The sequence below is a fragment of the Saccopteryx leptura genome, chromosome 1 (genome assembly GCF_036850995.1).
Source record: "Saccopteryx leptura isolate mSacLep1 chromosome 1, mSacLep1_pri_phased_curated, whole genome shotgun sequence".
Lineage (NCBI taxonomy): Eukaryota > Metazoa > Chordata > Mammalia > Chiroptera > Emballonuridae > Saccopteryx > Saccopteryx leptura.
Genome location: NC_089503.1, coordinates 359,391,125 through 359,413,509, shown reverse-complemented (window position 1 = coordinate 359,413,509; position 22,385 = coordinate 359,391,125). Strand labels below are relative to the sequence as shown.

The window sequence follows — 22,385 nt, the reverse complement described above, 5'->3', positions numbered from 1 at the left end:
GTCTTTGCTATGATTTTTGTTGTTGTTGTTTCAAGTTATTGCTATGGAGTGTATTCTTTGTCCAGTTATGTACTATTATTCCTATACAAAAAAATGCAATATTTATCATAATATTGTTACAGGTTAACTCAGCAGGCTTGAGTTCACAAACCCTGCATATTTCAAAGGAAGGACTAGCCCTTTACTGGCTTTTGGAAGATAATCTCTGATCCTTGGCCTGATAACAGTGTGCTTGATTCCTGACACCCTGGTTATGCCAAATAGTTTATGCTAATGATGTGATTTACAATGAAAGCCTGTTTTTTAAACCTGGGGCTGCAGACCATGTTGTCTCAGTTGGGACAGTGCAGGACATGAAGCCAGATTTGATAGACTGTGCCTTGTGAATGTCCTGAATAAACACTGCAGACACCAATGCTTCCTGACTGGCAACACTACAGTCAAGTTGTCACACATCACTGCTGAGCAAATTAAGTGCTGTAGGCACATCTCCCTAGGAGAAGACACTTGAAAGGCTTGCTGGGTTTTTCCATGGCTTCGCCATTTGTGCCTTTCTTTTTGCTCATTTTAATCCATAACATTTCACGGTAATAAACCCTAACCATGAACTTTCTCATTCCTTCTATTCAATCATCAAATCTGTGGGTGATGATGGAATCCCAGATACATTATCTAAACGCTATCAGATATTTTGAACATTCTTTGATTTTTAAACAATCTTTTGTTTTCATAGCATTCTGTTGGAAGAAAATCACCAATTCAATGAGATTTCATCTGGTAATTGATACGTGATTTATAGTTAGAAGTTAGGTAATTTCAATAATCTCCTTTTATATTATAAAATATTTAATTCAATTAATAAAAAAACAATAATCTAGTTGATGAACATTATTTAGGGATTTTGATTTCCTTTTCAACCCTGCTGTTTTCTGCTTTGTTTCTTTATTCTTTCTCCCCACTTTATGAAGACACAATTGACAAGTGTACAAAGTGATGATTTCATATATGTATACATTGTAAAATTATTTCAATTAAATTATAAATAATTAATTTTGTTAATTAATACACCCATCACCTCACATAATTATATTTTTGTGTGTATCATGAGAATGCTTAAGATCTATTCTCTTAGCAAATTTTGAGTATACAATAGAGTATTATTAAAGTACTCTTAATATTACTATAATGTACATTAGAGTACCAGAACTTATCCATCTTATTAGCTGAAGTACCCTGTGACCAGCACTCTCAAACCCCAGCTGCTGGCAACAACCATCCTATACTCTGTTTTTATGAGTATTACCTTTTTAAATTCTTAGTTTTTCATTGTTATTATACAATTCCTGAAAATATGAAGCAAGATTTTAAACCAATACTAGTCCAAAGTTAGTCTGAATAACTTCTTACTGGCAATTTATAAAATAGACAAATGAGAGAACACTATACTTGCAAGCTTTATTATTTGATATGATGTAATTTCTAAAGTTGCAGTCCCTGAATTTTCAAATAATTGACATAGTGTCACACAGTGAAGTTGTGGCAAGGTCAGGGCTAGAAGTTGAATTTTATGGTTATGGTCACAAAGCTCTTTTGGCTATAATAAACTCCTATTATTGCTGAAGTTATAGCTAAAATCATAGACCAAAATAAAGTTTAATCACATTATGGAAATTAGGTGATTTACCTGCAAGTAAAAGGGACTCTAGTTCAAGCCATATTTAAAAATAGGCCAGAAGTGATCTCACATAATTTATCCAGAATTGAGCATGCACCTGGGGTGGGGTGGGTACGAGGGTGAGACTGGGAGTTTAGTCAGTTCAACAATTGATTGAAGGCTTTTTTTCTGTCTCTCAGCTCTGCTACCTTCAGAGTCACTCACTATCAAGCTGCACTTCACTCCCGTCCTTGGGGTTTGAAAATGGCAACAGCAACATGTATAAATTTCAGATGTTAAAAGGTCTAAAACACATCAGTACCTTTTACTTACATCCTTATTGTTTTCCCCAGAAAGAATTTCATTCTTATCTCTGAAACCAGCATAGGGTCCCCTACCCATTCCTACAGGAATCCCCTAAAATGGACGGGATTAGCATGACTGACTTATATAAAGCATCTGGTATGAACTAAAACAAAGCATCAGGACCACATATATACCTAAAAGGCAGTGGGATAACTGATGGGCCATTCCTGTTTCTGGACACAGCTGTCTAAACATTAGCTATAATTCTTCATTTAGATGTCTTCCATCCTTGTGGGAGAAGATACAATGCTTCACAAATAATCCTTTCACTGTCAAAACAAATATTGTCGGCACACCAATGGTCAAATTATGTCCATGAAAAGAAGTCTGTTTTTAAAAGCATTATTTTTTTTCAACTAGTGTAGTCCTTTTGTGAAAATCGGCTCTGTTGCTAAAAAATCAACTCTAAGCCTGTGTTGGTATTGCAGCATTAGCCTGTGCTGTCTGTTGTTTATTTTCTCAAGCCAGTCACTGAGTCCACCTTGAGTAGATGTTTTTTATGTCAGGCTGTCTGAAAAATGAGGAGCTTGAGGGGATCCCATTGATTTTGCCAACTGTGTCTCTCCATTTAAGGCAGAATGGCACACGCTTGTGACAAAGGCAGTGACAAATGGATATGTACCAAAGGGACAGCACTGACACAGAGAAATGAAGAAAATGATAGTATACAACATGAGTAGGAAATTAAAATAAAATTCAGGATTACATATTGTGTCCGTATATATAACACCCTGAGTTATGTAAAAGTAGATGCCTTTAAGACTCACAGCACTTTTCAGAATAATTTCTGAAATTTTACACAAATTTGATATTGCCAGGAGTTGTGAAATCAGAGTGAACAATTTTGTTTTGTAATATTTACATCAACCTGTATATAGTGGCAAATAGAACATTTTTTTTGCTACCAAGTGAAAATGATACTGCTTGAGTTTCTGTTTTTTAATCTTAATAAGCACCCATATGTATTTATATATACTAACATTCCACATAGGCAAAAGTGAACTATATTTTCAGGGTTAACTTAAATTAGCACACACTAAGATATGTGAATAAAATTCACGGATACTAACGAGATGCAGATCTTTGCAGGTGGAATTATTCTCACAGGCATTCAAGATGCAGTCATCAACATCCTGTTCACATCTCAGGCCCGTGTAGCCAGGATTGCACAAGCAGGAGAAGCCATCAACCACTGAAAACAACAGCAGAGAGAAGACTCTTAACATCCCTCTAATCATGGTATAGGTAATACTAATTAGTCTAAAGAATGTTGTGCACATCTAAATGCATTTCACTTTTAACCCCAAATTGTGAATTTTTATATTTAATACTCTATTACATCGTTCTTTAAAACATTTTCTAAATACCATTCTTGCTCATCTCTATTTAACTTGAAAACTTTAATTATTTAAGATAAGAATAATCATAATGAATATTTATTAACAATTTGCAAAGTAACAATAAAAATATCGTTTTCTTTCTCTTTTTCTCTTTCATTTTATTTATTTAATTTTCAATTATTATTATTATTATTATTTTTGGTGACAGAAGGGGAGATGGTGAGGTAGACTCCTGCATGTGCCCCAACTGGGATCCACCCTGCAACCCTATCTTGGGCCGATGTTTGAGTACCCAGCTATCTTTAGCACTCGAGGCTGATGTGCTCCAACAGAGCTATCCTCAGAGCCTGGGGCCATGCTGGAACCAATTGAGCCACTGACTGTGGGAGTAGAAGTGCAAAAGAAGGGGGAGATAGAGGTGTATAGAAGCAGATGGTTGCTTCTTCTGTGTGCCCTGACCAGGAATCCAACCTGGAAAGTCTTACGCTGGGCCAATGCTCTATTCACTGAGCCACTGGCCAAGGCCTTTTTTTTTTGTAGTATCTAATACCTAAAATCAATAGGTTATTTTGGTATCAATTAACTTTTCCCAAAAGTTTTAAGGTTTAATGAACAAGAAGTTAACTGGTTGTTAAAGTTCTTTTTGTGACAAGGTACATTATAGTACATAGAGATCTAAAAGTTGATTTAGAACTACTTAAGCCTTTGTTCAGAAGAGCTTTCATATTTCATCATAATTTTTTACAAGTAATGATCAGAATATGTCCTCTCTTTTATCATTAATAGTGGAGAAAGAACAGTCTCTGAAGTATCTCAAAACGGCAATATCATGGTTGCAGTTGGAGCGGAAATGGATTTATAGCTGCTTCTAGTCAGTCCCTGGGTTCTCCATTATCCCCGAGACTTACCATGTAAACTACACTGCCCTCTGGCTCTGTGCAGGTATCTGCTATGACTCCTAATATATGCTTAGATCCTGGGTGGCATGAGCATTTTCAATGTAACGTGAGGTACCTAGCTGGTTTCTATGTTTCTGCAGCCACGCTTCTGCATAGAACATGTAGCTGAGGACTCGAAGGAGAATAAGCCAGCCTACAGCTCTCAAGAAGAGACGAGGGAGAAACAAGAATTGACAGCTCTTTAGATAGATTTTACTTCTGTTTTACGTTACATTTTACATCTAACATAATTTTTAATGTTTCATTTAACATAATGATTAATTAATATGCAGTTGTACATTGATATGTAGTTGTACCTAAAGCTGTATATATAAATATAATTGTACATAAATTAATGAGAAAATTTTATCAATTGAGACATAATTATATGTTATAAATGGCATGTATGCAAATGAATTAAAGCTAAATGTTATATAACATGTAATGAAAATATAATCTCACAACAATCATAATAATATATTTTAAAAGGGTTATGGCTACAATTCAGGTTTGAATATTGATGAAAACTGGCAAATAACAAACAACTGAAGTCAAAGGAACTTTCGGTGTAGATAAAGATATTCTTTATGTAGATAAATGATAAATGATTTTAAAAGAGATATGACAATGAAAGATGACTGAATTAACAAGGAGTCTGAAAGATAGAAATTGGTGTTAAAAAATAAAGCCTTATTTGTTTGTTTGTTTGCTTGTTTTGTGACAGAGACAGAGAGAAGGACAGATAGAGACAGACCAGAAGGGAGAGAGATGAGAAGCATCAATTCTTTGTTGTGGCACCTTAGTTTCTCATTGATTGCTTTCTCATATGTGCCTTGACTGAGGGGGCTACAGCAGACCCCGTGACCCCTTGTTCAAGCCAGCGACCTTGGGCTCAAACTGGTGAGCCTTGCTCAAAGCAGGTGAGGTCAAACTGGTGACCTTGGGGTTTCGAACCTGGGTCCTCTGCGTCCCAGTTCGACACTCTATCCACTGCGCCACCACCTGGTCAGGCAAAGCATAGTTTTATTATAAACAAATATGTTTTCTGAATGTTAACTCTTTTGGGCTAAGAAGTATAAAACAAGCTATGTTCCAAATAAGATCCTGGAAAATTAATATGAATACTATAAAGAAAATAAACATATAACCATAACTGTTTAAAATTTAAAACAAAATACTATGTTGTTTTTTACATCTAATTTGTTAATTATGAGCTATATATGATAAGTATTGACCATTTTATCAGAACATAGTTTTAAAGCATATTGTCTAATTTTTTTGTTATGGTTTTTACCAGAAAATAAAATCACTGTGTATTAGTCTTTGTTTACAAATATTCCATACCACTGTTTTAAATTGAAATTTTTATCAAATAAGCCATTTATATATCTGGATTATTAGTCATTTTATACTTAAATATACACCAAACATCATTCATTAGTTGTACTGAATCAAAGTTTGTGACATTATACAACTTGTGTTGAAAATATAGAGGTATTTTAACAATGGTGAATAACCATACAATGGCTGACTTTTACATATCACATGTACATCTTAGTAATTATTTCTTACATATAGCCATGGAGTAAGTACTATTAACTTGAATTTTAAAAGTTTGGGTTCCTATACTATTTTATTTTTGAGAAGCTATTAAGGATACAGTGCCTTCGATTTATGCTGATAATAGTTTACATATACAATCTAATTGTTAATAAATGTTTTGGTTTTCTGGTAGGTAATTTCTTTGGATGAGGTTCCAAATACATTATAAATAATCATATTATAAAATACAAAAATATAGCAGGTATCTAAAATTTATATTTTCTGTAATATATTATATACAACCCCCTCAAAATGAAATAGAGAACACTGCACTATAAGTAGCATATTTAGTAATTGTATTGCCTTATTACATAATGAATTATGTATGGAGACCTAATAAAATCATATGTATGTACGTATGTATTTTTTTATATTTTATTTTTTAACAGAAATTATATATATACCTCCTCAACTCAGAATACATCAGAAATTCTCATAGATAATCATTATACTTGGGGTGTCTAGAACTAAAGTTGTTAAGCTTTCGTGCAGGCATATTCTCTTTCTTATTCTATAGCCAGCACCAAGAATCCGAGAGCCATTCCCAGCATCACCAAACACCAGTGGGTTTAAGCTCAGAAATAAGATAATAGTGACTTATTTCAAGATAATTTGAGAATTTCACAAATTAAAATCTCAATCTTTAAAGTGTCAAATTGTGTGTGTGGTGGTGGTAGTGGTGGGGGAGTTGGATTAAATCAGAGTAACAAATAGATGGCCCACAGACTAAAAATATGTTTTATTTAGCTAGCATAGTATTAGAAAAATATAGTATTATATTTTAATATTAATATCCATATTAATATCTATGTAGGTTTCCAGTTTGCTAGGGCCTCATTACCACCTATGGTTTTTACCTGGGCTGCTTCATCCAATCTAAAACAAAACAAAACAAAACAAAAAACCATTATGCTCCTTAAGCACATGCATTGCAGAACATTGCTTTAAAGAAAAGAATATATAATTTCAGTCAAGTTATATTCTTTCCAAATAAAATAAATGACTTTCTATCAAAATGTTCATTTCATACATTACATTATTTCAACCATTTATTTATTTACTGAGGGATCATGTAAAAATACACTTGAAAGGAAGTAAAATAAAATTAGCAGGTTTTTTCCCCTACAGTCTTCTAGTGCGCTCTCTCTATCTCTCTCTTTCTCTCTCTCTCTCTCTCTCTCTCCTCTTCATACCTCTTAACCATATCCAGTTTACAGGTCTATTTCATGACCTGTATTTCTTATTTCAACAAAAATCTATTACTTAATATTCAGTTTTCTTTTTTTTCCTCTTTCTTCCTTAACTTCCTTCTATTTTTCCTTCTTTTCATTCTGCCTAATTTTTTTTCTCTATAAATTTATAATTTTTTTCAGGAACATATATTTCAGTAGAAAGTTATGTGTGTGTGCATTTATAAAAGGTGGAATAAAATATGAGTTACTTTAAATCATTTTGAACAACTTTTTTCTATACCTTCAAATAAATACTTCTTAAAATCTACCATAGGTCCTGGTCAGTAGCTCAGTGCATAGAGTGACAGCCTGGCGTATGGATGTCCCTGGTTTTGTTTTTTTTTTTGTATTTTTCTGAAGCTGGAAACGGGGATAGACAGACTCCCGCATGCGCCCAACTGGGATCCACCGGGCACGCCCACCAGGGGGCGACGCTCTGCCCCTCCCCCTCCGGGGCATCGCTCTGTCCCGACCAGAGCCACTCTAGCGCCTGGGGCAGAGGCCAAGGAGCCATCCCCAGCGCCCGGGCCATCTTTGCTTCAATGGAGCCTCAGCTGCGGGAGGAGAAGAGAGAGACAGAGAGGAAGGAGAGGGGGAGGGGTGGAGAAGCAGATGGGCGCTTCTCCTGTGTGCCCTGGCCGGGAATGGAACCCGGTTCCCCTGCACGCCAGGCTGACGCGCTACCACTGAGCCAACCGGCCAGGGCTGGACGTCCCTGGTTTGATTCCCAGTTAGGGCACACAGGAAAAGTGACCTTTTGCTTCTCTCCCCCTCCATCTTCTCTCCATCTTCCCCTCTCTCAGCCAGTGGCTCAATTGGTTCAAGCATGGCCCCGGGTGCTGAGGTTAGTTTGGGCTGCACCAAGCAGTCAACCTCAAGTGCTAAAAATAGCTGGGTACTCAGGCATAGGCCCCAGATGGGATTGCTGGGTGGATCCCGGTCAGGACACATGCAGGAGTTTGACTCACTGTCTCCCCTATTCTCACCTAAAAAAAAAAAAAAAAAAAAAAAAAAAAAATATATATATATATATATATATATATATATATATACTATTAAGAAAATAAACAAAAAATTAAATGTGGTTAATTCTGACATCAGAACATAGAAGTTACATTTCGTTAAAATTTTCCATTTGTTACTGTTTTGACTCAAAAATGTAAATGATTTTGTCAGAAGTAGGGATGTTTTGTGAAAAGTATTGGCATTGACTTTGATATTCAAGGCATGGTATAATCAGCAACTAATATGGTTGTAATCATGGTTGCATCCTGAACTATTCCATGGCTACTTCAGATTCTAAGCCGGACTGAGCTCCAAGAATTGCTGTGGCTGACTGAACTCACTGTCACAGCAGTATTCGTTCAGGCAGGGCTGGGACTGCACTCACTGACGCTGATCTCACAGGGTGGACCTGCAAAGCCTTTCCCACACTGGCACTGGTGCCCAAGGGGAAATGTTTCCAGATCCATTTTCTCTCTACACACAGCTTCTTTCTCATAAGGATGACTAGCCTCAGAAGGCCCATCTTGACAGTGATGACCTGAAAGGAAAGAATCTCAGTCCGTGCTTATATATAGAACAAATCTTACAAACTGCTGTCAGTTACCTGGTATATTTCTGCACAAATGCATTCAATTCAGTCTCTACGCAAAAACTCAAAATACTCTCCATATTACCATTTTGATGCTCTCTCTTCCTACATTATGACTTAAAAAAGAAATGTTATTTATGATTTCCATGCTTCATCTAACAAAGAACTAGCAGGAGGCAGTGTTAAGTGACAGTATTCTTTAAAATGTGATTTTGTTTCTTCATACTTTCAATTCTTGTTCAACAATCTTCTCTGAAGTGCAATTAAAAAAGTACATTATAATGAATTGATGTTCTGTGTGTTTTCTTTCTGGTACCATAGAAGTTGCTATCACTATAAGCTGAGCTTGATGGATCTGTTGCTATTCTCAAAACAAATAAACAATGAAAACAGAAAGTTTTAATAAATCTTTAATCTTAAGAATAATATCTTAGATCTGAAACTAGCTTTTAATTTTTATGCATAAGATGTAATTAGATAAAGCGATTGTCACTGGGTGAAGTGCACACACATATTTGAATGAAAAAATAATAATAATGAGGCTTGACCCAAGGGAATCTGAATCAAACAGTGAGGCATAAACAATATACAATTGTTCATCGAAACAAAATCATTATTCAGGTGTCAGTTCTCCAGGCATAGTAGTTATTTGGAAAGTACTCATAATAGTATTCATTCACCAAAATGTATAGCTTATATGCAGAAACAAGAGTTCTAAAAGTGCATGGCTAAATACCTTAAAGAAGAAAAAGTCCAGTCATCAAGTGCTTTAATTGCTCAGGTTTTCTCAGCAATTAGAAGCTCTGGGAAGGAGGGGATAATAAAAATTGGAATATGGGATAAACTTTTCACAGTTTAGAAGTATAGTGGCAACTGGAGAAATTCTAAAACCTCAAGATCCCTATGGTTCTCCCAACTCTGATTACAAAGAAAAAGAAGAAAAACAGTAAGAGAGCCCTAGAAATTGCTGAAATCATTAACGATGTATACAGTGAAAAACCCAAAATGATATAGTTAGTGTCCATAAAATAAGGAGAAATAGAAACTATACCAAGTTGAATAGACACCTAGGACTTCATGTTTCTAAAGACAGTAAAATAAATAGATAAGTTCGAAACTCCTTCCAAAGAGCATTGAAATTAAGATTTTTTTCAATTAAAATAAATCTAATAAGTGGTTATTATTTGGCTAGAGTTGTGGTAAGTTGTGTGGAGTATTTTAATACAGCCAAGGTCAGTTCCTTGTCCTTTAACCATTATGAGATTGAATTTTTGGATACTATTTTATCTTAATGAAAGTATATATCTCTTTATAAAATAAGAGAAATCACATTTAAAAAAAACGAACACCAGAAACATATAAAATATTGTCCTTACCAAAAGTTCTCATGTATACCCTTTTTTCTCAATTACCTAGTTCTAAATATTTAATTGTGAGAATAAGTGTTTTTGCTTTGCTAATGAGAAGTTATATTAGCTTATCTCTTCATATATAATTTCATGCATATGATACATTAGGTTGCTGAACAATGATTTATACCCATATTTGAGAATACACTCATGATATTCTATTTTACACAGTATATATGAGTTCACTGTACCCTCAATACCATGCTGATTTGTATATTAATTCATCATACAAATATTTAATGAGTCCCTAGACTGTGGCAAGCAATGTGGCAGATGCTGGGGTTATAAACAATGAGGGGTTCAAATATGCAAGTAAACCAATGTAGTGTGAATATATATATATATATATATATATATATATATATATATATATATATAATGAGTAAATGTGTTCAATTTTTATGGTAATGAATCACTGTTGTAGGCAGAATTCTAATATAGCCTCCATGGTCCTCACCCCTAGTGTACACGGCCTGTAGAATCCTCTCTCTCTCCATGTGGGTGAGATTTGTGAATATGATGGGATAGCACTCCTGCCATTATGTTACATTATACTGTGTCAGAGATTTGTCGGTATTATTAAAGTCACCTAATCAGATGACTTTCAGTCAATCAGAAGATATTATCGTGGGCAGTTCTGACCTAATCAAGTGAAACTTTCAAAGAAATCAAAGGCATTCTGATTGCCTGGAGGAGCAAAACAAAAGCTGTGCCCTGCAGAGATGGCAGGGACTGGCGTGTGGCCCCTAGCTGCCGAGAACTTTCCAGGTAGACAGCAGTAAGCAAGCAAAACCAGAATAATAAAACCTCAAGGAATCAACCGGGATATTGGAAGGGGAGCTAATGTCTCTGTAGGTTGGGATAAGATCATAAACTTGGTGATCCATAGGACTTGGAACTGTGCACATAGAGAAGCTGCTAAAACATTTTCTTAACTAGTGGTAATGAAGTATACTCAGCCTCCTCAAATTGAGAATCACATTTCATTTCCAAGTTGTCTTTTAAAAACATCAAATGTTTATTTTCCCCTGACGTTTGATTTTACTGAAAATTATATTCTGTTAATGCAATTTAAAATTGAGAAAACAAGGTAATATATATTTTATTTATATACATAGTAGGAAGGAAAAATTGAAAACCTATTTTCGTTAGTGTCTTTTTACAACTTTGTCATCAGTTCACAAAAATCACAAATGCTGTGATTCCCACTGAAATTGTATTAGTAGTAGAAATGTGCATTTAACTGAACTAATTTTCCTTCAATTAAAATTTGCATCAATCAAATTAGAACGTTACTTTTGAATGTATGAATCAATTTTAGCATCAAGTTCTTTATGGTAATGTTAAACTTCTTAAAGGATATTGTTTTTAAAAGCTCTAAGTGTATGTAGATGGTTATAAAACTGTGAAAATTAGTTTATATTACTTTGGTAGTTTCAATTTTTTTTCAGGATGATTTAGATAAACAAAGAAAAAATGCTTTAGTTTTGTTTAAAGTGATAGCAGAATTCAGAATTATAATAAAAACTTAGCTTTATTGTAAGTTAGCAAAGAATGGGCTATGGGTTATATGTCTGTCAAGAGGTGTCATAGAGGAGGTGTAAATGACATTTAGTGGCATCCACTATAAAGATAAGTGAGTTGGAAATCAAGTCATCCAACTATTACAATCTGCAACCACAGAACTTGAAGGAACCAGCCTAGACACTATAAATTCTGTCGCTGCAGTGGGATGAAAGGATATGTATTGGTAAACAGAAAACTTCTTCATGAAGCATACCTCAATATATTAAAGATGTACTGTTTACTTCCTGTTAAACCCATTATGAATTACCCGAATTAAAAACAAAACAAAACAAAACAAAAACAACTGACAATGTGTTTTAAAAAACAGAAGAGCTAGCCTGACCAGGCGGTGGCGCAGTGGATAAAGTGTCGGATTGGGATGCCAAAGACCCAGGTTCGAGATCCCGAGGTCGCCAGCTTCAGTGCGGACTCATTTGGTTTGAGCAAAAAAGCTCACCTGCTTGAACCCAAGGTCCTGGCTCGAGCAAAGGGTTATTTAGTCTGCTGAAGGTCCGTGGTCAAGGCACATATGAGAAAGCAATCAATGAACAACTAAGGTGTTGCAATGCGCAACGAAAAACTAATGATTGATGCTTCTCATCTCTTCGTTCTTGTCTGTCTGTCCCTGTCTATCCCTCTCTCTGACTCTCTCTCTGTCTCTGTAAAAAAACAAACAAACAAACAAAAAACCCAAAGAGCTAGATGATACAATACGTCTTTTTTTAAAAAAAAAGGCCAGTTTGCTCAGTGGATAGGGCATTGGCTCAGCAGACATCAGGGTTTGATCCCTGGTCAGGGCACACATGAGAAGTGACCATCTGCTTCTCTCCCCCACCGTCTCCCCCTTCTCTCTTTCTCTTCCCCTCCCCCAGTCAGTGGCTTGAGTGGTTCAAGCACAAACAGTGCTTCTCTACTTTACTGGCAGAGAAATTCAGGAGGGCATCTTGGAACAGAAGCTGGGTTGTCCAGGATTTCTTATTTCCCCTGTAGTACCCTGGCTGAATATGCTTGAATGGCCGGGGTTCTCACTATGCCAGATGGAAAAGGGTTTCAACTTGTAGCCTGCAACGTTGTTTCCAAGCAAGACTGCTATCCTGTCCCAAGAAGCCTTGAAATCTGATACTGGCTTGGCCTCCTACTGATGCAAGATCTTTCAGGCAACTGTTTCCATAAGAGGGAGGATTCATCTATATTGAATATGTGCTTTGGCAACTAATTTTCCTTCAAATCACCTTAATTTAGAGTTTCCAAAAATTCTTCAGCTGCCTTCATATCAGCACTCACAGTTTACCACTTATTTTAACAGTTATGTCATTAATAACAATTCTTGAATGATTTGTACCACCAAGTGTTAGCAGTAAATTCCACACTGTAATCAGATGCAACATTCCACATTTTTTGCTTCGGTTGTGATTGCCATGGTGTTGAGAGGAATATGTGTCTGTGTCCTGTCTTCCATCCAGGTGACTAGAAGTTTTTTCATAACTGATATGAGCCCTTCTTGAATATTTGTGAGCCATGTTGCTTTAAAAAAGCATATTCTTTAACAGCTTTTGGCCCTTTGTTTTTGTTCATAAAGATCATAGGTATGGTGGAATGGGTGGAATGCCTGACTGGTGAGCAATCACCATCACCTTTGTAGTCCTTGGTCACTGCTAATTTCATCAGCAGGTCAATCACTCAGTATGGCCTCTTACTGGCAGTGGATTTTGTATATTTATAGGCCATGATAAACAAAATGACACTAGATTAAGTCAAGCACAAAAGAAAATAATTCAATTAAGATACAGTAAACAAAATACGTGTGACTTTTTTTTTTTTTTTTGTATTTTTCTGAAGTTGGAAACGGGGAGGCAGTCAGACAGACTCCCGCATGCGCCCGACCTGGATCCACCCGGCACACCCTCCAAGGGGCGATGCTCTGTCCATCTAGAGTGTTGCTCTGTTGCAACCAGAGCTATTCTAGTGCCTGAGGCAGAGGCCATAGAGCCATCCTCAGCGCCCGGGCCAACTTTGCTCCAATGGAGCCTTGGCTGCAGGAGGGGAAGAGAGAGACAGAGAGGAAGGAGAGGGATGGAGAAGCAGATGGGCACTTCTCTTGTTGTGCTGGAAATCGAACCCAGGACTCCTGCACGCCAGGCCGACGCTCTACCACTGAGCCAACCGGCCAGGGCCCGTATGACATTCTTACTAGAGTAACATGGTATGCAGTGTTAGAGTAAAGGTCATTTTTTTTTGTGAATAGAAAGAGTACACTCTTAAATAATGTTAAAAAGGATAGTAAATGCAGTAAAAAAAAACAGTAACACAATCATGTATTATCATTATCAGGTATTATGTGCTGTACAAGATTGTACGTGCTACACTTTTATATAAGTGAAAGTGGTTTACATCAGCGTCACCACAAACATGTAAGTGCTGTGATGTTGTGACAACCACAGCAACACTTAGGGATAGAAATGACCTGCCTATGGGCACAGGTTATTTCCATATCCTGGCTATTGTGAATAGTTTCCAATAAACATGGGTTGCAGAACTCTCTGTGGGTATGGATTTTACTTCCTTTGAGTACACACTCAGAAGAAGAATTGCTGGACCATAAGGTAATTTTATTTCTTGTTTTTTGAGAAATATCCATATTGTTTTCTATAATGGCTGTACCAGTTTATATTTCATCAACAGTGGGTTTCATTATCTCTGTTCTCAGCAAAACTCATCTTTTATATTTTGATCATAACCATCTGAGCAGATGTGATGTGCCACAGTGATTGATTTCCCTGATGATTAGTGATGTCGGACACTTTTTATGTATACCCATTGGTTATTTGTAGTCTTCTTTGGAAAAATGTTTGTCCCTTTCCCCATTTTAAAATATTGGATGCTAACTTTTATCAGATACATGATTTGCCAATCTTTTCTCCCAATCCATATATTGCCTTTTTATTTTCTTGGTTATTTTCTTCGTTGTACAGAAATTTCTTAGTTCTGTGTAGTCCTACTTATATTTTTATTTTGTTTCCTGGGTTTTTTTATTTTTTACTTAAGGATACAGATCACTTTTTCAGGTTGAATTCAAACTTATCAACTCAATTATTTCCATTTTTTTTCCTTAAGTGAGAAGCAGGGAGACAGAGAGACAGACTCCCTCATGTGCCCTGACCAGGATCTACCTGGTAAGCTCCCTATGGGGTGATGCTCTGCCTTTCTAGGGCTATTGTTCTGTTACTCAGCTACTGAGATATTTTAATGCCTGAGGCAAGGCCATGGAGCCATCATCAGTGCCTGCCTGGGCCAACTTACTCCAACTGAGCAATTGCTGTGGGAAGAGAAGAGAGAGAGAGAGACAGAAAGAAAAAAGGAAAAGGGGAAGGGGTAGAGAAACAGATAGTAATTTCTCCTGTGTGCCCTGACCAGAAATCAAACCCAGGACATCCACACACCAGGCTGATGTTCTACCACTGAGCCAACTGGCCAGGGCCATTATTTTCTATTTAATTTTATGATTTATTCTCTTTAGAGAATTTTTATTATTCTTTAGAAACAATATACCTTCAAGTAAGAATATAAAGAAAGTATTAAAACTCATGTGCAGTTAACTTCTTTCTATTCCTCACTATATATGTAACAAATAAAATTTTTTTTTATCACTTATACATGTTAATAAAACATTCTTTAAATAACTGATGTGAGAGAGAACTACATAGCTCCTTGCCTGGTCTGGCTGAGCTGAACTGACTTTCCAGTCTGGCCATGTTGCTCTCCTGGTGAACATAACTAATTTCACAGAACATCAATATAAGACAAGGTCTTTCTTTGTCCATTTATGAACAAAATTAAAATATGGTCATTCCACTCTCATATTTGTCCAATCACAAACCAAAAATACTGTCCAACCACAAAATGGTTAGACATTCTTCTTTCCTGCCTTTTCTGCTGTTTCTTTATCAGTTACAGTTTTGGTGTGATCTGTTCCTCCCATATTCTAGTTAACAATTTAAAAAATATTACACCTTCTAATAAATTCACTGTGAATTAAAACCAGACTTCTTTGGAACCATCTTCCAATTTACTGAACACAAGCCCAAATCTTCTATCAAGTCTCTGTTAAAACTCTCACCAAAATAGCCTATGTTGTGCTATTTCTTTATAGTGTGGAGCTAAAAATTCAATTTACTTAAGCACTGGTGAGTTTCTGGTGGTCTTTGGCAGTGAGAGCATCAATAAAAAGTACTTGTACTTTAACCTAGAATCAAGAATTTTGGCCAGGTAGCTCAGTTAATTAGAGCGTCGTCCTGAAACACCAAGGTTATAGGTCTAATCCTTGATCAAGACACATACAAGAAACAACCAATGAATGCATAAATAGATGGAACAACAAGTCAATGTTTCTCTCTCTCAAATCAATACATAAATTAAAAATAATATTTTTTAAACAGGAAAGAAGAGACCACTTGTGTCCCCATTTATAAAATTGAAAAAATTGAATTTGCTACCACAAATATATAACACATTGTATATTAATTTAGTAGGTCTTCTGTAACAAAGTACCAGAAACTGGTAAATTAAATGACAGAAATCTAATTGTCTCTGAGTTCTGGAAGCAAAGGGTTTAATATCAATGTTTCAGCAGGGTGTGCTCTTTCTGAGGTCTGTGAGAGAGAGTCTGTTCCATGCCTCTCTATTAGCTTCTGGTAGCGCCTTGGCAATCTTTAGGATTCCATCACTCATAGGAGCTCATGCCGTTCCTTACCCTAATCTTTACCCTAATTGTTTACACATTGGCCTCTCTCTGAGTTCATGTGTCCAAATCTCTCCCATTTAATAAGTACATAAGTCATACTGGAATAGGGGCTTACCCTACTCCAGTAAAATTTTATATTATTTTAATTAATTATAACTGCAATAATCCAAATCCAAATGAGGTCACATCCTAAATTATGAGGAGGTAAAAATGTCAATATATGACCTTGGTGGAGACACAATTCAGCCAATAACAAAATGCTTTGATGTGAATGAAGATATATAAACTTTTTAAAGACCATGTCTTGCTCTTCTATTGAAATTGTGCCATTGATGACCTATTTCCTATAATTTTGTCTTTAATAAAGCCTATCTGATTATTTCAACTAAAGACTTCCTTGAACATTCATGTTGTAACAAAAGATATTGCTTTTTACCCTGTGTGTATCTATTATATATACAACATATTAGTTCTGAATTATATATTGTTAATTGTAATGCTAATTTTTCTTTTCTGTGATCTTTAAAAAAGCATAGGATAAAGCCTGACCTGTGGTGGTGCAGGGGATAAAGTGTTGACCTGGAACGCTGAGGTCACTAGTTTGAAACCCCAGGGCTTGCCTGATTAAGGCACATATGGGAGGTGATACTTCCTGTTCCTCCTCCCTTCTCTCTCTCTCTCTCTTCTCTAATGAGTAAATAAAATGTTTTAATAAATAAATTAATTAATAAGCATAGGTTAAAAAATTAAATGTATCTTTCTGTATAAATTTCAGAAATAAAACAATTCTTGTTAGATTATCTCAACGCATACAAACTGAGGAACAGAAAATGTCATATAAATGTGAGATAATGTGAGACCAAACCGGAAAGGAGGCTTTGTGCCAAAATTTCTTTAACCTGATAATGTCTGCATTAAGCCTTTATTGTAAAATACTGTAAATTTTAGAATAAGAAATCTATTGATAATGTCAGACTAACAGGAATAGTTTTAATCCTTTATAATAAAAATGTTATGGAGTTAGTTTCCACACAGAAAGACAGAATAAATATTTCTACCTTCTGTTTTTCTTCACCTGTGTTTCTAAAAATAAAATATAATTGAACATCATATATTTAAAACCAGTTTCACCATCACTTCTAGTGCTTTTTCCTGTTATTTATTATTTTTTTTTTTTTGTATTTTTCTGAAGCTGAAAACAGGGAGAGACAGTCAGACAGACTCCTGCATGCGCCCGACCGGGATCCACCCGGCACGCCCACCAGGGGCGACGCTCTGCCCACCAGGGCGCGATGCTCTGCCCCTCTGGGGCGTCGCTCTGCAGCGACCAGAGCCACTCTGGTGCCTGGGGCAGAGGCCAAGGAGCCATCCCCAGCGCCCGGGCCATCTTTGCTTCAATGGAGTCTTGGCTGCGGGAGGGGAAGAGAGAGCCAGAGAGGAAGGAGGGGGTGGGGGTGGAGAAGCAAATGGGCGCTTCTCCTATGTGCCCTGGCCGGGAATCGAACCCGGGTCCCCCGCACGCCAGGCCGACGCTCTACCACTGAGCCAACCGGCCAGGGCTTCCTGTTATTTTCTTATTCCATCTATTTGACAAAAACTTCAACCATCCACACACTATAGTATGTGGTTAAGAGGATAAATACAAGATTCAAAATCATATACTAGAAGATATCGATTTTAAACAAAAAAAGACAGTATTTGAGGATAGTGAAACAAAAAAAGGGATTAGTCATTCAAAGAGAACAGCAAAATAACAAGCAAAAATCTTACATTATTAGATATTTTGCTAAATGAAAGAAACCGGTTTCAAATGACCAAATACAATATAATGCCATTTATATTAAATGTCCAGAATAGGCAAGTCTTTAGAAGAGGAAAGCAGACTGGTGATTGCCTCGGGCTGGGGAAGGGAGGCAGATGAGAGAGACTGTAAATGGGGTTCAGAGCTTCTTTCAGGGCTGAGGGAATGTCTCTGAATAAGGCTGCAGTGATGGCTGATTGAGTCTGTGAATGGCTAAAATGCACTGAATTGTGAATTGTACACTTTCAACAGGCAAATTTCATGGTATATGAATTATATCTCAATAAATTTATTAAAATATAGTAGAGCAATATTTTCATTTTAGTAATATAAACTGATATGCCTGTTGAGACTTGGTAGGTCTCTTTTAGTTCAATCCATTAATTAATCCAGGGAAGATCAGATACCATTTGCAATTAATAATTTAATTGATTATAAATATTGGCTGGTAGTTTTATTTTCTTGTAGTGTCTTAATCTGGCTTTTGGTATCAGAACAATACTTTCCTAAATAAATGGGTTTAGGAGTGTTCCCTCCTTTTCATTTTTTTTTTAACAGTTTGAGAAGGATTAGCATTAATTCTTGTGTAAATGTTTGGTAGAATTCACCAATGAAAACATCTAGACCTGTGTTTTAGTTTGTTGGGAGGTTTTTGATAATTAACTCATTCTCCTTACTCATTATTGGTCTATTAAACTTTCTATTACTTCATGATTCAGACTTGGTAGATTTTACGTTTCTAAGAATTTATCTATTTCTTCTAGATTATCTAATTTTTTGGCATGTAATTGTTCATATTATGATTCTGGTAAGCAGCTTTCAGCAAGCACGTGAAATGATTCTTTATCAGAGGCCTGAAGGATTAAATCCCTGATCTCGATAGTCAAAGGCAATTTTTTGAAAGACTTAAAGGCATTAGATTTACTTAATTATATTCCCTTTTGGTATGTAAGTCAAGGGAATTTTATCCATTGTAGATTTAGGAACAGTCATGACGGTTTGAGAAAATCAGAGAATCATTTCACCCTGAACAGGAAAAGAGAACAGACCACAATTAATTAATCTTAACCTCTTGACAGAGTATGCTACAATAGCAGAAGAGGACAAGTAGACCAAGCTTTATGAGAAACTTCAATGGAAATTAGAGAACATTTACTTACAACACACAAATGAAGCAATTTTCTGCAAAGCGTGATATTATAACCATCTATAAACCCAGATGTTACCTTAAAGGGAAAAAAAAGCCCACAAGGGAAAACTCCCAAAACACAAATTATTAACACAAAAGAAGTTGGTATTGACCTGGGAATTACCAACCACTTTTTATCAACAAGGGCCACAATATCATTAATGGTCAAGCTTATTTTATTTCCTCAGCAGCAACAGGGCCTTCAATGGTACAAATAGATCAAATACAAAAGAAAGTTTTTGGTGAGAAAATTTACATTTTTAGTACTTTACTTCTATTTTTTTCTTTGAGTGAGAGGAGGGGAGGCAGAGAGACAGATTCCTGCTAGTGCACCTACCAGGATACACTCCGCAAGCCCACTAGGGGGCAATGCTCTGACCATGTGGGGCCGTTCTTTCATTGCTCAGCAATGGGGCCATTTTTTATTGTCTGAGGTGGAGGCCATAGAGCCATCCTCAGTGCCTGAGGCCTATACACTCAAACCAATCAAGCCATGGTTGCGGGAAGGGGAGAAGGAGAGGAGGAGAGAGAGAGAGAAAGAGAAAGAGAGAGAGAGAGAAAGAGAAGGGAAGAAAAAGGGGTGGAGTAGCAGATGGTTACCTCTCCTCTGTGCCTTGACTGAGAATCAAACCTGGGATATCCACACACTGTGCCAACGCTCTACCACAGAGCCAAATGGCTAGGGCCAGCACTGTACATTTTTATTCTAGTATGCAAATGTCAAAATGCTGACTTGTAATTTAATAAGGATCAGCCAAGCCTGAAGTACAACAATCCACTAGTATTCCTTATTGCCATGACATTATGCACAATATTGGGTAGGGAGTCATTTAAATATAATATAAAATTATAAATAGTCAGTAAATTTACTTCTTTAATATGACCTTTTCCTTTTTTATTGATTTTAGAGAAAGGAAAGAGCAAATGAAAAAGAGAAAGGGCGGAGAGGAGTGTGAAGCATCAATTCATAGTAGTTGCTTTTCACATGTGCTTTGACTGGGCAAGCCTGGGGTTTTGAACCAGCGACCTCAGCGTTACAGGTGTAGGCTTTATCCACTGTGCCACCATAGGTCAGGCCACTTTTTTCTTAATTCACTCTAGCTTTGTCTGGTCTAATAGCACCATGACATACTACATGTCTACTCAATCATTAAGCCCTTAGGATATTAGGTTCTGGCCAACATTAAACTTTTAAGAATAAAACCTCAGGTCTTTTAATCAAGGGAATGGAGATTTGGACAAACTAAAGATAACATCTTTGACCTCAACTGTATTTTAGCCTCAGGCTTATGAAAAGAGAATGACCTAATCGACCACAACCTCATGTAAACTAGACAGAATGATGCTATTGCTAACATCAGGACCTGACACAATGATCAGCTACTGCCTACTCTGGCCCCATCAAAAGCCACAACCCCATCACCATTAGTCAGCATGATTAATGATTTTTCCTGTGTATGTTCTATTCCTAAGGAGCCATCAGGAAGCCAGGGTTTAGACACTAGCTCACCTGTGTCTCTGGGCTTACTGCCATTTCCTTAAATAAACCTCTACTTTCTTTGCTGCAAACTCCTGTTTGCATTTTATTGGGGTTTGATAAGGTGTAAAGCCAGTAGCCACGGCCATTATCACAGCCGCCTGGCCCATGCAGGTTTGCATTAGATTCGGACAGATGGTAATGAAACAATGGAGCCAAGAACTGGTGAGCCATTAGCTTTAATCCTAACTTGCACCCAGCGGGCAAGAAATACACATAGTAGGAAAACACTTCCCTTTCCATTCAGGGCTCCCAAAGCCACTGACTTATCTGAGTTTCCTAGAATCAAAGGTTTCTACCTCACCAGCCTTATTCACCTCTGTTCCCCATCTCCTTCTCTCTGCACAAACTGGCTTCTCCTTTAGCAAGCCATCATCTTGGCTGCTTCTCCTCTCCTCCATGTGGCCTTTCTCTGCTCTCCTCCAGCATGGGCTCCTCTGCCCCATTTTATAGTGTAGAAATTAAAAGGTTTAATCCTATATACAAACAAGGAAGTCTCTGATACAAAGTCACTTTTCTGAGGCATAATAGGATTCCTCATGAGAGTGCACCACCCCACATCAAAAAGGGTGGAAAAGGCTTAGTCCCAAAACCAAGCCCCAGGCTATAAGGACCCTGCCTGCTTACAGCCTGTCCCCCACACCCAATGCAAACTATAAGCGAGCAAACATATACATCATATTTACAAATTTATTTGACCAATATAAGGCAAATGAATACCTTTAGTTTGGTAAAAAAAATATTTTGCTTTATAAGTAGAACAGTAAGCATTAATCAAGGAACATTCTAAGAGTTCAGCCTAGATCCTTACCTATTCATTTCCCAAGCCCTTGCCTTAATACCACTGATGGGATTCAAGTTTTCAAGAATTTGTCTCTTGTGACAAGACACTTTCAAATTCAATTTTTTAAAAAAATTCAATTCAATGGGGTGACATTGATTGATAAGAGCCCATAGGTTCTAGGTGAACATCTCTAGCATTTGAACTGTTGGTTGCGTCGTGTGGCCATCACCCAAAATCAAATTATTCTTCATCACCACTTTTTTTCCCTCTTTATTTCCCTTCCCTCTCCCCCCCCCACCCTGGGGTAAGCATTTCACTTTTATCTATTGTTGGGAGCCGATCCTCTAATGCTGGCTAACAAGGTCACAGCAGGAGAACATTCACAACTGCTGGTTGACAAAGTCACAGCAGAAGAAAACCAATGACTGCTGGTTGATAAAGCCACCGCGGTGAAGGCTAATAGCTGTGGGTTGACAAAATCACCGCAGAGGAAAGGCACAACGATACTTCCCCCTTTGACCTTTTGAATTAATTTGGCCTTATATCCCCCCTTTCCTGGGTGTGTGCTATTATTTATGGCACAGGGATAATAGTACCGTGCTTTCCCTGTAGATTCGTAGTAATTTCTTTGG

At 36.8% G+C, this 22,385-nt stretch overlaps 1 protein-coding gene across 1 annotated transcript in view; it reads right to left on the bottom strand.

Annotated features, from left to right (window-relative positions):
* EYS (eyes shut homolog) overlaps window positions 1-22,385 on the bottom strand; it is a 1,965,296-nt gene that overhangs the window by 1,262,707 nt on the left and 680,204 nt on the right. Inside the window, 1 exon segment of the mRNA XM_066360293.1 lies at window positions 3,091-3,212. Coding sequence (XP_066216390.1) covers window positions 3,091-3,212 — 122 coding nt within the window.